We start from the raw sequence: 21,497 nt of genomic DNA, 5'->3' as shown, positions 1-21,497 counted from the left end.
CATAACCGGTGGTATAATTAACTCATACGATCATGGGAAAGTCTATAGTCTATAGAAGAAAGTAATTGATTGTTTTTAGATTCAAATAAAAAAAAAAAAAAAAAATCCGGCAGCTAATTGTTCAGTGTCTATGTTTATAATATTTTGACTAGATTAATACCCATGCTGTAGCAAGGGTTAAATTTTATTTAATATAATATTTTAAATATTTTTATATGTTAAAATAAATTTTGATACATTATAAATTTTTGATACATCATTTTTGATAAATTTTTGATACATTGTGGCATTTTTGATAAATTTTAAATTATGATATTACAAATAATAACTTTAAGTTGTGATATTTATTAAAATGGTAAAGGCTTGCAAATAAAAATGTTAAGTACTTCCATTTTAATAATAGGAGGATTGCTAATGTTTCAGAAAGAAACAAATCATCAAGACGGAAGGAACCATCGAGCATCCTTGAGCTTTAAGTTGAAGAAACCCGGGAAACGTTTGAGGGTCTTTGTTGCGATGTTGAACACACATAAGTCAAGGCATGAACGTTTCTGGAAAGAGAAACAAGCATGGCGAGTGCGAGAGAAATAGATAGAGTTTGGTTGGATACCAAGGTCAGGATTAGCAGGCACGGTGATACCCAAATCCAGAAGCAGAGCCTCGTCACCTAAAGAATCTACCTCAACAAGCATGTTGTACAAACTATTACCCGGGAATAGATAACGGTTCTTCTTGTAAAGAAGAAACATCCAAGGCCTTGAAGACTCGGAAAAGATGCTCATGACAACCAAAATTTCTCCTGATGGTCTAACAGCAATGTTATAGCGACACTCATCATCATGATGATTTAATTCAATCGGAGGACCTGGTAAACAAAATGGTGATAAAATATTCTTGAAACCGTCTTGTCCAGACGAATCAAATGTGAGTTTTCGAATGTGATTACTAGTCGTTAAGACGTAAATACTGTCACCACGAGGTAGTAGTACCATATCAGACACATCTCGTAAGGCAAAGCGTGCTGGAATCTCATGGTAATGATCTTCCCCATTCTTGCAAAAGGCTAAATACTCAGTCATATACTTGCGGACTATATTCTTATGGAAGTACCATACAACAACGAACTCTTCCTTCTTATTGTCTACCCACAGAAGACCTCTCAGATTTCTCGCTTTCTGGATGACACAGCGATGGGTTCCTACCTCCTTGAATGTTTTATCTCCGACCCTCTTAATATTATATTGACAACCTTTGATCGACTCTAGAGGTGGAAGATCGATCTTTTTCTGGCTAAGTACATCTATAATATAGAGATTGGATTTAGAATCCATAACCAAGAACCAGTTACCTGAGTTTGCCAAGAATTTAATATTTGGTAAGTCTCTCTTCGTTTTATAAACCCTAGCTTCCTCCGGGTGGTATAGACGACAATCACCACTCTCTAGAAACATAATAAGCAATGGAGATCCGCTTAATCGAGGCGAGGTTTGTTTCGAACACAAATACCAATTCGAACATACCATCTTAGCGCGGTGGAAATAGACAAAACTCAAACGTCCCAACACACATCTTAATATGTCCATAGGAAGATCCAACCAACGAACATCGGCCATAATTAGGGTTAAGGAGACAAGGGGTGTAGAAGAATGTGTTGCTGCTGAGATCGAGTTCTTGAGTAGAAATGCAGAACTAGGGTTTTTTTCAAACAATATGCGATTTTGTAGAATGCGTAAAGCATTTGGGCCTCTCGTAAACAAGCCCAACGTACGGCATGAAAGAGTCAATATATAAAACTAAGACTTCTCTCTCTCTCTCAGTTTGTTTCTTACACTGCAAAAAAAGTTCTGAACCAATAAAACCTCTCCTGATGGTGTAACAGCAATGTGATTGCTAACACATGCTAAAATGTATTCCATTGTGTCCATATTTAATGAAAAATGTATCACTGTTGGTCTGTTGGATACGTCCATGAAACCTTCTTGTCCAAAAAAATTCAAGTCTTCGAATGAACTGATACTTAGTTAATATATATATATATATATAGACTGTCACCATCATGGAGTACTATATCAGATAAGCTCTGTAAGTTCAAGTCAAGATTGCTTCGTGCTGGAATGTGACGGTGATGATCTTCTCCGTTCTTGCAAAAGGCTACATATTTGGACAGAGGTAATATATAACAGAAGGAATCAAACGAGCAAGAGAAGGTGTCCCTGGTTACACCATTTCTGCTGTACGTTTTCAAATCAAACCAGACAAAAGTAAAAAAAATCAGCATAACATCAAAACAAGAATCTATCCCAAAAAAAATCACAGTAATTTCAGAACCCTGATTAAAGAAAATGCAATCCCTTCATTATAACCTCTGATTCAAAGTAATCATCAAATTGAATAGTTGCTATATGTATAAGCTTCTAACATGTATATTTCAGTACCTAGAATTGCACAAGCTGGCTGAACAACTAACCTCTCGATACATAAGATCTCACACTTGGTATCACCATGCATGTTCGCGGTGCATAGTTACTGATTCCGCATAAAAAAAGGGGCAATGACGACGTTTTTAGATAGATTAGACATTGAGTATAAGATTAAATTAAAGTAATGCGAGTTAAAAAAAAATTGCAAAAAAAGTTTTCAGTGTCTATGAAGAATTGATATTTTTGATGTTTTTAGTCACCATGTCCAGAATATGTTTTCAAAGCATATTTTATACATAGAAAATAAAATGAATTATAAACAGAAGAGAAAAATTGTGAAACTCTCCAAGAAAAGAAAGCAAATCAAGATCATGAGGGGAGAAACCAACGAGCATCCGTGAGCTTTAAGTTGGAGAGACCAGGGAAGCATCTGAGGTTCTTTGTTGCAAGGTTGAACACACATATGTCCAGGCATGAAGGTTTTTTGCCTCGCTTAAAAGTACGGTCATAACGGGTGAAATAGATGGAGTTTGGTTCGATGCCAAGAGTATGGTCAGCAGGCACGGTGATACCCAAATCAAGAAGCAGTGCCGCATCACCTAGAGAATCAACCTCAAAAAACGGGATCCGGTTTTCGATAATACTAGCGGGGTCTGTATTAGGATCCTTTTTGTATAGACGGAAGATCCTATGCATTGTTCTTCCACAAAAGATGTTCTCGACCAACAAAACCTCTCCTGATATTGTAACAACAATGTTAATGCTAACTGTTTTTTTATCACCACTCAGAGGACCTGGCGAATGAAATGGTACTAATCTATATTTCTCGTTCGAATATTCGGAATCTTCTTGTCCAAACAAATCCAGTTTTTGAATGACATGATAACTCATTGAAACGTAAAGACTATCACCACCACGCTCGAGTACCACCATATGGAAAAAGTCTGGTAACCACATGCCTGTTAAAACCTCACGGTAATGATCTTCTCCGTTCTTGCAAACGGCTATATAGTGAATCATACGCAAGTAACTCTTATTGAAGTACCATACTACGATGTACTCGTCTTTCTTCTCATCTAGCCACAAAAGACCTCTTAGCTCTTCCGCATTATAATGCATGACAGCTGATGAGGAATAATATCTTACATCCTTGAATTCACTATCTCCGACTCGTTCAAGACTATAGTAGTCACTCTTCATTGACTCTAGAGGTGGAAGATCAATCTATTTCTCGCTAAACAATTTTATGATATAGAGCTTGGATTTAGAATCTATAACCAAGAACCATTCACCTGAATTTGCCAAGAATCGGATCCCTGAAAAGTCACGTTTAGTTTTGTAAACCCTAGCTTCATCCGGGTTATACAGAGCACAAATATCGTTCTCTGGAAACAGAATCAGCCATGGAGATCTTCTTTTACAGAGTTCCGTTTGTTTCGAACATGAATACCAATTCAAACACACAATCTTAGCGCGGTGTAAGTCCACAAAACTCAAACGTTCAAACACAGATGTCAAGATGTCCATAGGGAGCTCCGACCAGAAGCCAGAATTAGGAGTTATGCTTTTATCATACAAAGTAAGCCAAAATTAGGCTCGCTATGATTAGCCTAAACTTTAAACCTTTAAATCGCTATGCATGAGCCTAGAGGCCCTATACTCTAAACCCTCATATAGCTATGTATAAGCTTCTAACATGCATATAATTCCAATGGCACGAACCAAACCCAAATATCAAAAACACGAATCAGAGTGAAACGAGCAAAAACCGATCGAGAACCTTAAGATATCAATTGAAACCAAGGAACAAAACAAGCTGGGAGAAGAACACAGATCTCAAGATGTCCACAAAACTCAAACGTTCAAACACAGATCTCAAGATGTCCATAGGGAGGTCCGACCAGAAGCCAAAATTAGGAGTCTTCATGCTTTTATCATACAAAATAAGCAAACGAGCAAGAGAATGTAAATAAGGGTTATTACTTCAGCTTTGCGTTGTCAACTCCAACCAGACAAGAATAAATCGTTCTAATTAACATGTAATAGGAAGGGGCTCGCTATGATTAGCATAAACCTTAAACCTTTAAATCGCTATGCATGAGCCTAGAGGCCCTATACTCTAAACCCTCATATAGCTATGTATAAGCTTCTAACATGCATATAATTCCAATGGCACGAACCAAACCCAAATATCAAAAACACGAATCAGAGTGAAACGAGCAAAAACCGATCGAGAACCCTAAGATATCAATCGAAACCAAGGAACAAAACAAGCTGGGAGAAGAACAAACCTTGGAATTCTAAAAAATAACCTCAAAACACAGAAGATACTGAATCCGCAATTACTGTAATGAAGTGATGATCAAAGAACTCAAAATTGTCTATGCTTCATGGGTTTTTTTTGGGTTGGTAGAAAGAGAGACAGATGCGTAATTACGGTGCGTTTTGTTTTGCCAAAAAAAAAAGGATAAAAAGATGCTATATTGTTAGGTATAATCTATACAAAGAGTATATTTATACTGGATACGTGATGATCTTCCGGTTAAGAGAATATAAACATACATAACCGGTGGTAGTAATTAAACCGATTTAGAGAATATAAATATACAGAACCGGTGGTATAATTAAATTAACTCATACGAATATGGGAAGTCTATATAGTCTATAGAAGAAAAGTAATTGATTGTTTTTAAAGTTCAAATAAAATAAAATAAAATAAACACATTTCCGGCAGCTAAAAGGTTCAGTGTCAATGTTTATAATATCTTGATTTCTAATGTTTCAATATTCACCTGTACGTTTTGAGAAGATCAAAAAGAAAAGACGACTAGACATTAAAAACATAAGGTGTAAAAAATCTCTTAAGAACACTACAAAGGAATGCAGAAAGAAACAAATCAAGACGGAAGAAACCATCGAGCATCCATGAGCTTTAAGTTGGAGGTATATCATGTTTTTAGTCCTTAATATGTTTTCAAAGCTTATTCGATACACATAGAATATAAAAAGAATTATAACAGAAGAGAAAATGTGTGAACTCTCCAAGAAAAGAAAAACAAATCAAGATCATGAGGGGAGAAACCATCGAGCATCTGTGAAGTTTAAGTTGTAGAGACCAGGGAAGCGTTTGAGGTTCTTTGTTGCAAGGTTGAACACACATATGTCCAGGCATGAAGGTTTTTTGCCTCGCTTAAAAGTACGGTCATGACGGGTGAAATAGATAGAGTTTGGTTCGATACCAAGGGTATGGTCAGCAGGCACGGTGATACCCAAATCAAGAAGCATTGCCTCATTACCTAGAGAATGTACCTCAACAAGCGGGTTCGGATCGTTGTTAATAGCATCAGGGTCTGGATTAGGATCCTTCTTGAAGAGACTGAACCTCCTACGCATTGTTGTTTCGTAAAAGTAGATCTCGACCAACAAAACCTCTCCTGATGTCGTAACAGCAATGTTATAGGTAATTGTTTTTTCATAAAAATCACGCCCAGGATTTGACGGAGGAAATGGCAAATTTTTGAAACCTTCTTGTCCATAGGAAGCTCCGACCAGTGGCTAGAATTAGGAGTCTTCATGCTTTTATCATACAAAATAAGCAAATGAGCAAGAGAATGTAAAATAGGGTTATTATCTGTTCCTCGAAAAATATGCATTGATCAAAAGTAAGCAAACGAGCAAGAGAATGTAATCGTTCTATATAAGCTTCATTAGCTCTGATTCAAAGTAATCTTCAAAACTTAGATAGGGAACCATTAAAATCAACAATCATATTTGAATCATGAGTCGTACAACTATGAAACAGCAAGATAGATCCCGAATCGGTCCTCACCGAGATGATATGAAGTAAGAAAACCACCTCGAGGCTACTGGATTCAAGGTGGATAGTAGTAGTTGAGTGACAGAGTAAAGAGAGATTTTAGAAAATACTTCTTTGATTGATTTTAGGATACGGCGCACACCATAACCCTAGTGGGTTGATGTCACTTGACTGTACCAAAACTAAACCGGGTTTACAACTTAACCGGGAATTATAAAATCAACCGACATTATTATTATTGTTCCTGGAGCAAACTATGGCTTGAGTTGTAGCAAATTATGTAACGCTATCGTTATATACGTAAGCTACAAACTATTCCTGGGCGTTCGGGTATTCGGTTTGGTTCCGGATATATCCATTCGGTTCCGGGTAGTTCAGATATAGAGGTTTAGGATCCATTCGGTTAATTTACTATTTCGGTTCGGGTTCGGTTCGGCTTCGGTTATTTTCGGTTCGGTTTCGGGTATCCAAAACAGTATAATATATTTTTAAAAAAATATTATTTAAATAAAACTTGATTATAATTTAACAAATATATCTAAAAACTTCCAAATATTTGGTTTATTTAAAATATTTTGGTATTTTGGTCTAAATATATATGATATTGGTGTGGTTTTTTGGTTTAATTTTATTACGTTATATATTCTAACATGTATTAATATGTCAAAACTTCAACTTGGTGCAGTGGCCACTTTGCATGGTCAAGTTTGCAGGGGACTCAAGTTCGATCCTTGGCTAAAACTTAATTTTTATATGAGTTCGGTTTGATTCGGATAACCGAATGGATATCGGTTCGATTCGGTTGATAACCGATATTCATGGGTAATTGAAACACTATCCAATCGGTTATTATCTACTAACCATACTCGAACCGGAACCGAAATTTCGGTTCGGTTTCGGTTCGGTCCGTTCGGTTTCGGTTCGGTCCGTTCGGTTTCGGTTATTTGCCCAGGACTACTACAAACGTGTAATTTCAGAACCAAGGGATTCATATATAATTCCTATGCTATTGTTTGAAACAAACAAACCCAATTATCATTACACGAATTAATGAAACCTCGTTGAACTTAGAATTGACTCAAAGAAGAGATTCCTAAAGTTTTACGAAAATTTAATGTTTACCCAAAAAAAAAAAAAAAAAAAAGCTAAATTAGCTAGAATATTACTAAAAAGTAGTCTTATTACAATAATAACACGTTATGAAAACCAAGTTTCTAAAACAATACAGAAAAGTTTGATTATTACTTCTAAACCAAGGTTGTTTCTTTTATTACAGTAATGTCATTTACATTTAAAATTGTCTTTGATTGTTAAGAGAAAGGAACACAAAAATCTTGAAGGATAGATTTCTGATTTTTTTGGGATTCTCTAAAATTTGGGTTGGCAAAAAACACCAGATTGATTCCTTCTAATTTGATAAAATCATGGCAAAAGAAACAAAATTATCAGAGCTTGACAAATATTCCATGGGTTCACTGTTCACTTTCTCTCTCGAGAACAAAGTTTCGGATCTAGTTTTTATTTTGCCTGAATTATCGTCGGAGCAGCAACAACAAGAGTGAGCAATCTTTCACTCCCGTCAGCGCAGCGGTGGGTTTCTGACAAGCAACGCGGCAGTGACGCATCCATGGTGGCTGGGACATGTGTTGCAGAGCGGCGGTTCTCTGGAGTCGACTCGGAGGCGGACCCGTATACCAATTACCACGATTAACTGAGATTGCTTGCTTTATAAACTCGGAATATATGGCGGTTTCTAACGCCTTTGCTGTTACCCCAAAGCTGGAGTATTTGTTATCGAATCAACTTAACCCATCATCATCATCTTCTTCTTCTTCTCCGGCGCCGTTTGGTGTAATTGGGATTTGTGATCTTCCCATGAACAATAATAGGAACAGGCGAGGTCTGATCTAGAGAGCCCGTTGCGAGATTTCCACTTCTAGAAGAAAAGAAGCAGTTTGACTCAGTTTGACTCACTCGGTTGTGGAAGATGTAGTAACAACATAGTCAAAGGAGAGAAGCACTACGAGCTGCGAGAGCTCCTCCTCCTCCTCCTCCTCCTCCGGCACCACCGTCGCTTCATCTTCTCCGCCACCACCGTCGCAGATTCTTGGTTGGCCTATTAGAAAAGCTTCGTTTCGAAAGAATTTTAAGGAGAATGTTAGATTAGATCATAAGACATCGACCATTCACGATGATTCTGGTTTTAAAGGGAAAGACATGACTGTTACAGGTTAGTGTGGAACAAAATAAAAATTGAAACTTTTTTCCTTTTCAGAATTTTAGTTGAGAATGTTCTTAAGATCTTGATTTTGAAATTAGATGTGGATATTATGAAGGAGAGATTTGCAAAGTTGTTGCTTGGTGAAGATATGTCAGGTTCTAGTAAAGGCGTGTGTACGGCTTTAGCCATCTCCAACGCTATCACTAATCTCTGTGGTAAGTTAAAAAAAAAAAGACTATCTTGTCTTTGTTTGTTTGAACTCAAGATATTTCAAAGTGTTGAAATAAATGTTTCTTGTTTTAGCTACGATATTTGGGCAACTATGGAGGTTAGAGCCGCTACCGAGGGAAAAGAAGGAGATGTGGAGAAGAGAAATGGAGTGGATACTTAGTGTTAATGATCACATCGTTGAGTTAACACCTTCAACACAAACTTACCAAGACGGCAAAAAGTTTGAGGTAAAGTATTTGATTTTTGTAAACTATTGCAATTGCATTTACTGGAATTTTAAATGATTCAGTATGTGGATCTTCTTCTTCAGGTCATGACTTGTCGACCAAGATTTGATATTTTCATCAACCTCCCTGCTCTTCGTAAACTGGACAATATGCTTCTCGTGAGTTTCACTCAACCTTTCTTATACAGATGATCTTCTCAAGTGAAACCTTTTCTTGATTTCAGATATAAATTTATGTTTGCAATAGGATATATTGGCGAGTTTCAAGAAAACTGAGTTCTGGTACGTTGATCAAGGGATTGTAGCTTCTGAAAACGATGGCTCAGCTTCTTTCCGCAGAAAGATTCAGCGTCAAGAGGAGAAATGGTGGTTGTCTGTCCCTCGTTTAGCTCCTAATGGTCTTACTGAAGAAGCAAGAACATAATTGAATCACAAGAGGGAATGTGCAACGCAGATACTTAAAGCTGCAATGGCAATTAACAGCCTTGTTTTAACCGAAATGGATGTTCCCGAATCATAATTGAAATCCTTCCAAAGGTTCTATATCTTTCATTCAGAGCATCCTTTTTAAACAATCTTTTGAAGAAATTTAGTATTCTGACATTAAACTTTTGGCACAGAACGGTAGGTCCTGTCTTGGGGATGTTATTTACAAGTACATAACATCTGAGAAGTTTTCTGCTGAGTGTCTACTTGACTGCCTTGATCTGTCCTTTGAGCATATTTCTCTTGATATTGCAAACCGTGTGGAAGCTTCGATATATGTTTGGCGCAGAAGAGTAGAAACAAAACTTGGAGTCAACAACAACAATAATACTGCAGGCTCTACTACTCCAAGGTTATCATGGGATATGGTCAAAGAACGTATGGCTACTGGTGACAAAAGGGGGTTGCTTGTGGAGAGATCTGAAACTCTCTTACGTTGCTTGAAACAGGGGTTTCCATCTCTAACTCAGACTTCTCTAGACATTAGCAAGATTCAATGGAACAAGGTCCAAAAACCAATCATTTTCTCTGTCTACATTATAGAGTGGCTTTGCTTGTTCTTACTTATATAAACTGTCGTTTGAAATATTTCAGGATATTAGGAAATCAATCCTCGAAAGCTACTCGAGGACAGTTGAAAGCTTAGCATCAAACATCGTAGCACGAATCGATGATTTACTCTACGTGGATGACTTAACAAAACAATCAGAGGATAACAATATGTTGCCAAATCCAACGGTCAGCAGCATTATAGCTCACAAGAAAGTGGTACCAATCCCTTATCTAATATCCGCATTAGGAACTCCATACAGAACAAGCTTCTCAACAATACCAGGCTTCTCACCTTCATTGATTAGCACCAAGAAAGGAGAGAGGAGGACACCTTACTCCAGCAAGGACACTAACAAAGTCAGTGAGAAAGGTCTTCTTCCTTCTCGAGGATTTGGAATAAGAAGAGTCTTGAACAATTATCTTGGCATGGAATCAAAACTGAAAATATGCGTGAGTCCTTCAGATAGTTCAGATACAAGTGTGATGAACCAGATCAGCAAAGGTGAAGAAGAGAAGAAAAGAAACTCAACATTAGTACATCAAAAAGGTCCTCCAAAGTACACCGTCTCTTAAGACCTTTTAGCAACTCAATAGAGACGAGTGTATAATAGACGCAGACATGGATTTGTTTTGTTTGATATTATTATTACTTGTAGTGTGTTTGTCTTATTTCCAATGGTAAAGTGTGTCTACTTTTGCAAACCAAACCAGATTAAAGAATGGAAGTAGCCGTAACAGACTCTCACCAACTCTGATTCTGGTCCCTTCTACACTTTTTATCTATGTGTCTCTTATGTTATATGCTTTTACTCGTTAGAAACATGGTTTTGTTTTTTTGGTTCCATGAATTTGATACAGTTAGGATTTAGGTATGTTTGTATGATGATGTGATGGAGAAATGAGAATGATTCTTATGCTTGATATGGTACTTGTAAATCTTTTTGGTTTTGGCTTCTGATTTAAGTTTTGATGTCTGAGTTAGGCACATGTGTGTTTTTATCTGGAATATTAACTGGTGGATTCAAACTGATTCGATCCAAGGAAGGAGACAAAGAAATAGAAAAATCATAATCCAATCAAGAAGACAAATAAAAATGTGCAAACAAACCATATGAGAGGCTCTCCTAAGGTAAAATACCATTAGCTTCCTTATATGATTGAATGAGTGATTTCTCATATTTTCTTCAAATGACTGTGTCTTGTGTCTTACAGCCTAGTCAGGTGACTAAGAAACCGGGAACGAGCAAGGTTGTAACCACTAGGAAAAATCAACCAAGCAAGGAGAAAAGCCTGACAAAGGAAGTAAATAAAGCAGCATCAACTGTCTCAAAGGCTTCAGGGTTTTCAACTCTAAGAGTGTCCAAGCCAGCTTCAATATCTACTTCTCGCCCTTCAGTAAAGAAGGAAACTGTGTCGACTCTACCGAGAAAGAGACACACCGCTACAAAGTCATTGCCCATTTCTCTCAATCTAGATCAGCCAGGCTCTGATCCTACTGTCATTGCAACAACAAGAAAATCCTTGATCATGGAACGAATGGGAGATAAGGACATTGTTAGACGTGCATTTAAGTCTTTTCAGAAGAGGTTTGACCAAATTAAACCTTCTGGTGATGGACAAAATACATCTCCAAAGCAGGTATAGTCTAATAGTGTTTCATCAAGTGGTAAAGATTCTATTAATTAGTAACTAAACGTTGATCAACGCTACCAACGTACGTTTAAACCAGGTTCCTGCAAAAAAAATGTACTACTAGTCAGAAAATAGCAGGTATTGAAACTCACTTTGCTCATGCATCACCATTCTAGAACTTTTCTATGTCTTGTTTTGAGTCCTAAATTTGTGTTCTTGTCCTGAAACAGACTTGCAAAATCAGATGGCACAAAGAGAAAAGATTCCAACTCTCACCGTTCTTCATCTTTTGTATCAAAAAGCAACAGGACAACAGAGAAACAGAAGGAGGTAACATGTTGATGACCATGACCATACCAAACTGTCTCCACCTTTTTCCTCTTATATAATAAACGTGAGGATGATGTTATTACCATACTTATATACCAATCATATGATTTTTTCCTGGGAGTTCTGTTATTCTTTTTTGTATATATTTGTCTTACACACTAGAAAAATTATTACAATCAGTTTTAAGACTTACATATTCAAGATAAATCAAGAACCTACAAGACCATATGGGTTTCTTTTAGCGTCCATGAGAGACGAAAGATTCAGTGAAGGTCAAGGGAACAATGGAACTGGACTCAGGAGAATCAGTTGTTTCACCTGAGATAACAAGACCTGGATAAACTTCTCGAGCTTAGAAAATGTCAAGTAAGTTATCAGGAAGCTGAGCCACACTGTCCAAGAATTTAACGATGCTGTACATATTCAGTCTGATGGCTGCTACCGAATGTGAACAGAGTAAGCCGAGTTTCAGAATAAGTGCTGCTTGCTCCTCAACACACTCATCTCCAATCTTATGATCAAGAACCTGCATGATATCTCCATTCTCCCAACACTCTAGCACCCAATCAGTAAGTACCATCTCGATTTGCGATGCTCGTGGCAATATAGGTTTCTCCCGTAAGCAATCTCTAGCATCACTACACCGAGTGCAAATACATCTGAACTTGTACTTGCCTTTCCTGTTCTTGAGAGCTCAGGTGAAATATACCCAAGTGTTCCTTCAAATCAACAACATTATGAAAGAAAGATCCTTTTTGAGACTAACAGAAATAAGCAAAATACAAAAAGGTACCTGCCACATGAGAGGTCTGAGGATCAATCCCATGATCACAGAGCTTTGCGAGACCAAAGTCACCAAGTTTTGCCTTCATATTAGCGTCAAGGAGGACATTGGCTGGTTTAATATCCATGTGGATAATCACCTGCACCCATTGTTGGTGCAAGTAACAAAGTCCAGAAGCTACGTCTTTAATAATCTTGAATCTTTGTGACCATTCAAGACTCATTATCTGTTGGTGGTAGAGGAACTTATCAAGGCTTCCTTTTGGCATACAATCATACACCAAGTAGAGTTCACCTTTGTGTCTGCAATAACCCTGTAGCCAAACTAAGTTAGGGTGTCTGAGACGCCCAATGGTTGCAATCTCAGTAATGAACTTCTCATTCCTTGTCTTGAATCATGAGAAACCATCTTCACCGCAATCTCTACGTTGTAAACTGGTAAGGTATCTTTATAGACTTTCCCAAATCCTCCTTTACCGAGAATCTCAGTATCCTTGAAACCCTTTGTTGCAGTGTGTAGATCTTTAAAAGCAAACCTATGAGGACCAAACTATACCTCCCAGTCTTCAAGAACTTCTAGTAGCTTCTTCCTCTTCAGGAAAAGCCATAAGCTGAGACTGAAGATGATGAGTATGATGACTCCTGATTATGTACGTACACTAATCTCAAGAACGTTTGTACATACACCAAACTGCAACATACATTAAACAAAAAAACGTTATGTACGTACACCCAAACTGCAACATGCATATCTTATATTTTTGACACCTATATAACTATGTTCAATGGTGGGTTTGACACTTCTATAACTATACTCAACGGTGGATTTAATTGTCATTGTGAGAATATGGTGAGAGAATGTGATAATACACCTTTTAGTTATACATATCTTTATGTGTGATTGTTTCACTTATCTCCCTAATTAGTCTCAAACAAGATTGAATGACATAGTTCGCTTTATGATGATTGCTATCACGTTTCTCACATAAGTACTTGTTTTGAATGTTACATTAAAATAACTTGTGTACGTACATGTTTTGAATGTTTTGTTTGTAAACAATTTGTGTGTTCATATGTATGTATGCGTTCATAACTTGTGTACGTATGCGTTCATATGTACGTACACGTTTATATGTACGTACACGTTCGATTTTAGGTTTAATGAACCCAAAATTACCAGAATATCCTCGTCTTCTACTTCTAACATACGGCTGAAAACCCTAATTTCTCCTGCCTCACTTTATTTTTTCATGACTTATGTCTATTTTTTTTGTTTCATTTGTGGGATTTTTACTCAACTATTATAGATTTTCATCTCAACATCTGATTTCTAACTTAAAAACCTATAAAAAGTGAGTTATATAGATCCTCCTATAAGTCTATCGCAACTTTATACTGTCTTTGCTTGATCAAACAAATTCGTATTATTCTGGTAAGACTTACAGCTGTCACAAATGCCTACTTAATCTACCACAAATTAGAAGTCTACCATTACACTACTAAAACTATTTCAAAAAACAAAGAAAGTATACCAAAAATATCTGTTAAGGACTAAGTCTGTCACATATATTTGTTGCAACGGGCCATTAGTCTACCATAAATATCTTCCCTACCTTTTAAGTCTATCGATCTACCCGCTCAACACATAAGTCTATCATCAAAGGCAGTTCCTCTACCAACTTAATCTAACGCAATCATATATCTATCTAATTAATCTACTTTAACCATAAGTGTACCAACACTACAACTAAATATACCAATTAAATCTAACGTACCCCAAAAAAATTTAACACATCATTTCTAAAATTCTTAAAATAGCATCATGCTTTTAATCTTATACTATTTATATATTCCTTGAAAATAATTTAAATATATATAAGTTATAATTATGAAGGTGAAACAACCGCACCCGGATTCCCAATCCTTACACCGGACACACGGTAAACATTCTCATCGGAACCCCATAATTCTGACAAGACAACCGGCGTTAACCGCTTCTTACTTAAAAGTTCCACAAATACTAGCTAAAGCAAACTATTTCATACTCTCCAGCTACTAATAGTAATCATACAAACGTACTTCAGCTCCACAAGCATTTTACATTTATAGACTCTGATTACTCCTCCAACTGGCCACTTCATGATCCACCCGAACAAGCCACTTAAGCATGTATCCCAAACACCACCTCATCTAGTTACTGAGTCGCACAACCAACCACCCCTAGCGACCGAGTAACAAGAGAGGTGGGCTGGAATACTTTATTTCGTCCAGCCACGGAAACACTTCTCCGACGAATCCATCGATTCACCGTCTTAGCTTTAACCCGGCATTCCTGAGCTCTAACTTGGTTCTACAACCACCATGACCTTGCTCCATAAGCTTACAGAGGTTCTAGCTCGAACCGAGCTTGTTGGTTCAACCAACAACACAACTTCACACAATTCAATCCATACAAAAGCTTATATAAACACTCGAATAATTCATAAACTAACCGTTGAAATCGGAGTTCCACCGTTGGATATGAAGCCCGGACTATGACGAGTCTCTCTACCAAATTTCTTCACGATCAGACAAGGTTTGAACCGCCAAATGCCGCCTAGAAAGAGCTATCTCGGAACAGTTTCTAAGGTTCATACTTGCCCCAGATTTCACAGTTTCAGCGAATTACTTGTCCAGGAAGTCACGAACATAACTCCACGATATCAACTCCAAATGAAAATATTTCAGATTCTGTTGACTCTTGGCATGATGGAGATCACGCCAGTATAATCACCTTTCCAAACCAATATAAGATCCGGCTCTGGCGAGCCTACAAAGTGCTACTCCACACTGCCTTTATCTCCAACCTTCTTTCACTTTCTTTCTCCTCTTCAGTTCTGTTCACTCTGCTCTGTTCTCCCATCACTAGAGAAGATTTACACAGCCATAACATGACTATCCAGACCCACAAGAGGCTTCCCCACCTCCGCCGCGTCTCTCTCTCTCATATGCGTCATGACTCCATCGCGTCTCTCTCTCCTTTTTGATAACAACATCCCTTGCTGTAGGACTCACGTTGCTTCTCCTCCTCTTGAGTCGGAAGACAACACGAACACAAACAACTCCATGGAGAAGGAGATGCTTACATGTATGCATATACTGATATACACGCACGGCTCATCCATCGCGTCTCTCTCTCCTTTTTGATAACAACATCCCTTGCTGTAGGACTCACGTTGCTTCTCCTCCTCTTGAGTCGGAAGACAACACGAACACAAACAACTCCATGGAGAAGGAGATGCTTACATGTATGCATATACTGATATACACGCACGGCTCATCCCTCTCCTCCTTACATCACCACCAAACCAGGCTCTACGCCTTTTATCTCTTTACCCAAACATTGATCAACGTAAGCCATTACATACACTGACTATTACAAACACGAGCCAGCCACAACAACAACGGTGGTGGCAACTAGAACAATCATGACAAAACACTTTCTCTCTTACGATTACATAATCACTTTAATAATCAGCGAACTCAGACCACTAAGAAAATACGATCCTCTCCCATGACCACCAAACTCACAAATCAGCGACTCACATAACACAACAACATACACGAGAGTTAAGGGGTTGTTCACAACAATGGTTTGCCCTCCGATGAAGACGTGACACGCGAAGACACAGGTTGTTCACAACGAGAGTCTCGTGGTTCACAAACGGCGGCAACCAACACGAACAACATAACAAACCACAACGGCAACACAATCGAGCTAAGCCATTTACCTTTCTCGGCATCACCGGTTTACTCTCCGGTGAAAACGTTACACACGAGGGCACAAGCTGTACGCAACGAGGGTCCAGTCTCGATCCCCTCTTCATCACACGCCAACACCACCTCGCCCTTCTCTCCTCTCACGAACCATAGTTTAGCTCTTTCTCTAACCCCGAAACCGAACTCATCCCCTCTCTTCCTCTTACCACCATCGAGCTTCTCTCTCCTTTCATCTCTCTGGTGGCGACCATCGACCAACGTCCCCCCCCCCCCCCCCCGAGAAGAAAATAGGCGTAGACCGTTTCTAAAGGGAACGATAGGGTTTCTTGGTTTAAATCGATTAAACCACAATTAAACTAAACTAAGAATTAATTAAACCAGTTCTAATTTAATTAATAACTCAATCAAGTTAATAAACCAACTAAAATTAAACCAGCTTTACTCCAATTCCCGACATACACACAAATTTTCTTTTTTTTTTGGAGACACGGGCGTTACAGAAGAGTGTTAAAAGATGGACAATTTTCACAAATTGCATAAAAATAAGTTTTGTTTTTAAATTTATCACATCATTTCTAAAATTCTAAAATTAGCATCATGCTTTTAATCTTTTTTTTTTGTCACGAGCTTTTAATCTTATACTCTAAATACTAAACATTGTTTGCAGTTTGTAAAAAAAATTCCATTGACACATTACTCTGAGTAAACACATTCATGACAATAAATACAGTTATAAAACATATTAATTGTAATTAATTTTGTCATATGCATAATGTCTTAAAGGTAATTGATTGAGCGAAGTAAATGTAACCTAAAGAAACTGAACAAATAAAATGTCCCAAACTAAATAAATGTGTGTAGACAATTTAGTTTTAGCAATAATGTGTATTTTTATTTAATTAAGAAAAAAATTGACACATGTTAAAAAAATTGAGTGGTGCCAAACGAAAATTTCTCATAATGACATATATAGTTAAATATACTTTATTATAGTTTAATATATAGTAAATATTGACAAGTGAAACCGATAAAAATAGTTTGGTAATAAAGCTAAAGTTGTGAGAAAAAAATTAGTGAGGAATTTATAAATTGTAAAAACAAAATAGAATATTCTTGTAAAATAAATTACTTTTTCTTTAACAAAAGTAAACTTTAGAGATTCTTGCTATGAAGTAATACTAAATTAAAAACCCAAAAATAATTAAAAATTTGGTAGACGAAAAGAAAATAAATGAACAATTTTCTTCGTAAAGAAATTTAAAGAGAAATTAGTGAGGAATTTATAAATGGTATAAATTAAAATAGATGAAATATATTCTTGTAAGATGGATTACTTTTTCTTGGACCAAAGTAAACTATATAGATTCTTGCTATGAAATAATACTAAACAATACAAACCAAAAATAATTAAAGATTTGGTAAAGGAAGATAAAAGAAATGAATACTTTTCTAAGTAAATAAATTTAAAGGATCAAACTTCAAATTAACGTAAAATACATGTGTCGCAAAAATAAAACGTCAAATGTCACATCGATAAGAAAAGTTGAAAAAAAAACTTGTCATATTATACAAGACTCAAGAGTCAAATCTAAAAACTCACTATATAATCCATCTAACTCTTAGAAAAAAAAACTCTAGGTATTTTTTTTTAAATTTTTATATTTAAAATTAACTAAAAGTTATAAATCATATTCATCATTCCAAAAATCTTTTGTTAAATTAAGAATAGGAGGAATTTCTTTGCTTTTAAAAGAATGAATTCTAGAGAATAAGTTAGAAAATTTATATTATTTTCATTTAGTCATGGCAAAAAAAAAAAAAACAGTTCAAACAGACCTATCTTATTATATAAAGCTTGATGTCAAAATAAGATCGTGACACGTGTCAATTGTATCAATCAGATGTTAACACATGTCAATTCTAAATTTATTAGAAAAATTTAAAATAAAAATGTTAAAATTCAAAACCTACCATAAAAAGGTTTTACATAAAAGTAGAATAGAGAAAAGAAAAGTTAATTTTATATAAATTCCTTTAAAGAAAAAAACCTTTGTAAACTTCCAAATGTAAAACAAAAGTTTTATTTTTAACAGTTCTAAAAATATTAAAAGGCAATTATAAAAAATTATAAAATTTAAACAGCTTTAAATTTTAGAAAAGATCATTATAAGGAAATTATAAATATATATATATATATATCACAAAATTTGAAATTATAATATGTTTACTTATTTTAATTTTAAGTTGCTAATTTTATAAGAAAAATGATTACTTTTTATATAAGATAAAAAAATGACTGTGAAAATTATACAATTAATTAATGTTTCTAAAAAAATGTAAATACTCACCTTTACATAAAGAAAAATATTGTTGAAGTGAAAAATAAAAAAAGAAAAAATAGATCGTCTCATATTTTATTCACCAATCAAATAATTTATTCAAAAAGACTGCTAATGTAATATATAAGATAAGAGTATGTAAGAATACATATGCGTTTTTGTAACTATAAAAATGTTAAAGTGAAGAGATATATAATAGGTTATTTAATGTGTTCATACAAATAATTTGTTGGTAGTAGTAAAGACTAAAGAGTATATTTTAACAGTAAAATATATTTGTTTGTACAAATACTTTTTTAGTGGTAATGTAGATAGTAGATTTGTAAATGGTTATACATTAGTGTATTATAGCAAAAAAAAAACAACTATTTTCTATAACTAAAAGTTTATCTCTTTACTTTTATATATTGTTTTTCTTTACGAAAAGAATTAAACATATATTCTTTGTTAAATTTAATTTAATTTTAATAACTTTGAACTCATCTAAAACTATTTTCTTTAACTAAAAGTGTATCTATATTACTTTCTTTTTTCAACCAAACAATAAATTAAAAGGAAATTCCTCGGTTAGTTGCACAAGCCAGAGAGAAGGGGTTTACAAAAGAAACTATAGAGATAAGAGAATGCGAAGCACGAACAAGACAATCTGCCTTCGTATTTGATGCACGCGGGATCCAAGAGATGGAGAATAGTGGGAAGGACTCCAGTGAGTTAAACTCATTGAGCAGGTTGGAGAAGGACGACCAGTCTTCAAGGTACTGCACCATAGTGAGTAACTCAGCACTATTAGTCTCGAAATATTGACAAGCAATCCCTGCAGCACGTATCCATTCCATTGCCCACAACAACACTTTTAACTCCAAATGCAGGGAGAGGGGCTCTATCTTAGACACTTGGCCCCCAACAACAAGGTTCGCTCCTCACCAACGTAACACCACCATCCCAATCCTGAATGCACATTGGTTGGTTTCCAAGAACCATCAATCTGACAACAAGGTGAAAAAACCTGGACATCCAAAGTCGGAGATGGAGCTGACATGACCGCCGCAAAAGAGAGCGCCTCTTCCCAGGCTAACTTATCGCCAAAAGCCTGACTAATTATATCATTTGTCTCAATCTCTAAACCTTGAAAAACTTTTTATGGCCTTCCAGATTGCCCATAAAATCTATGGTAATTGAAAAACTTGATCAATATCACCCTGTTCAACTTCGATTACACCAACTCATATGGAAATCCCTCAAACGAGACTAGAGTCGGAGATAAATCTCAAACTTCACACGACCGAGAGAATTCAAAAAAAAAGTGATTAATAATCTCAACCGCATAGTCGCACCTTTTACACCAAATATCACATTAGACACCTCGGTGTATCTATTTACTTTTATAGATAGTTTTTATTTACTAAAATATTTACTTTATATTCTTTGTTAAATTTAATTTTATTCTATAAACTCTAAAGCCGCACATCGGATGGGTCCTAATCTAGTATATATATATTTCAAAATATATGAATATTCGAAGATACACAACTCTATAATGAACAATTGATGTTTTACAACAAAAAAAACAAATGAACAATTGCAACTTTTCGTAATACACACAATCAGAATTTTTTACAGATTTTTTTTGGAAAATTATCTAAAAATACGATTAAAAAAACATAAATTTTGGTGGCATTTATTCAGATTGTTGTTATATATGGGTTAGATTAATGTCAGTTAAAAACAAAACTGCAAAAAGAAAAAGTTTCCAGTGTTGAATATGTCTCCAAAGCTTATTCGATACACATAAAATTAAAATATAACAGAAGAGAAAAAGTGTGATCTCTCCAAGAAAAGTAAAACAAATCAAGATCATGACGGGAGAAACCATCGAGCATCCGTGAGCCACAAGTTGGAGAGACCGGGGAAGCGTTTGAGGTTCTTTGTTGCAAGGTTGAACACACATATGTCAAGGCATGAAGGTTCCAAGCCACGTTTACAAGCACGGTCATGACGGGTAAAATAGATAGAGTTTGGCTCGATGCCAAGGGTATGGTCAGCAGGCACGGTGATGCCCAAATCAAGAAGCAGTGCCTCATCACCTAGAGAATATACCTCAACAAGCGGGTTCGGGTTGTTCAAAATAGCATCCGGGTCTGGATTAGGATCCTTCTTGAAAAGACTGAACCTCCTCTGCATTGTTGTTTTGTAAAAGTAGATCTCAACCAACAAAACCTCTCCTGATGTTGTAACTGCAATGTTATAGCTAATTGTTTCATAAACATAATCACGCGGACGAAATGGCATAAGGGTATCATCATTCTTGTTAGATCTTTCGCATTGAGGATGGTAACTGAGGGACGTCCAAATCCGAATACTACTACCTCCTTGAATTCATTATCTCCGACTCGTTCAAGACTATAGTGATCCCTCTTCATCGACTCTAAAGGTGGAAGATCGATATGTTTCTCGCTAAACAAATTTATGATGTAGAGCTTAGATTTGGAATCAAGAACCAAGAACCAGTTACCTGAGTTTTCCAAGAATCTGATCCCTGAAAAGTCTCTTTTTGTTTTGTAAACCCTACCTTCATCCGGGTTATACAGACTACAAACATCGTTCTCTGGAAACAGAATCAGCCATGGATGTCTTTTTTTACAGAGCAACGTTTGTTTTGAACACGAATACCAATTGAGACACACAATCTTAGCGCGGTGTA

The 21,497-nt window shown here is 36.1% G+C and overlaps 1 protein-coding gene and 5 pseudogenes across 2 annotated transcripts; 2 read left to right on the top strand and 4 right to left on the bottom strand.

Annotated features, from left to right (window-relative positions):
- Positions 1-417: 417 nt before the first annotated feature.
- LOC104772591 (F-box protein At5g25290 pseudogene) lies at positions 418-1,639 on the bottom strand (annotated as a pseudogene).
- A 1,150-nt stretch (positions 1,640-2,789) lies between these two features.
- On the bottom strand, positions 2,790-5,813 carry LOC104772590 (F-box protein At5g25290 pseudogene; annotated as a pseudogene).
- A 1,848-nt stretch (positions 5,814-7,661) lies between these two features.
- LOC147919100 (rop guanine nucleotide exchange factor 5-like) lies at positions 7,662-10,702 on the top strand (annotated as a pseudogene). Its single transcript, XR_015592261.1, has 9 exons — positions 7,662-7,795; positions 7,890-8,132; positions 8,202-8,467; positions 8,557-8,673; positions 8,762-8,916; positions 9,000-9,074; positions 9,163-9,433; positions 9,516-9,907; positions 9,996-10,702. The product of XR_015592261.1 is annotated as a rop guanine nucleotide exchange factor 5-like (transcript).
- A 233-nt stretch (positions 10,703-10,935) lies between these two features.
- LOC147919099 (uncharacterized) lies at positions 10,936-12,109 on the top strand. The gene is made up of 4 exons (XM_087506560.1): positions 10,936-11,082; positions 11,166-11,591; positions 11,683-11,723; positions 11,816-12,109. Exons 1-3 carry the CDS (start codon positions 11,065-11,067, stop codon positions 11,707-11,709), a joined length of 471 nt encoding a protein of 156 aa, XP_087362686.1. The 5' UTR covers positions 10,936-11,064; the 3' UTR covers positions 11,710-11,723; positions 11,816-12,109.
- A 40-nt stretch (positions 12,110-12,149) lies between these two features.
- On the bottom strand, positions 12,150-15,833 carry LOC147919098 (putative L-type lectin-domain containing receptor kinase V.1; annotated as a pseudogene).
- Positions 15,834-20,650: 4,817 nt separating this feature from the next.
- The window catches only part of LOC147919097 (F-box protein At5g25290 pseudogene), a 1,170-nt pseudogene continuing 323 nt past the window's right edge, over positions 20,651-21,497 (bottom strand).

This window comes from Camelina sativa, chromosome 20 (genome assembly GCF_030686135.1).
Source record: "Camelina sativa cultivar CO46 ecotype springtype chromosome 20, ASM3068613v1".
Lineage (NCBI taxonomy): Eukaryota > Viridiplantae > Streptophyta > Magnoliopsida > Brassicales > Brassicaceae > Camelina > Camelina sativa.
This window is presented reverse-complemented; position numbering and strand designations above follow the sequence as displayed.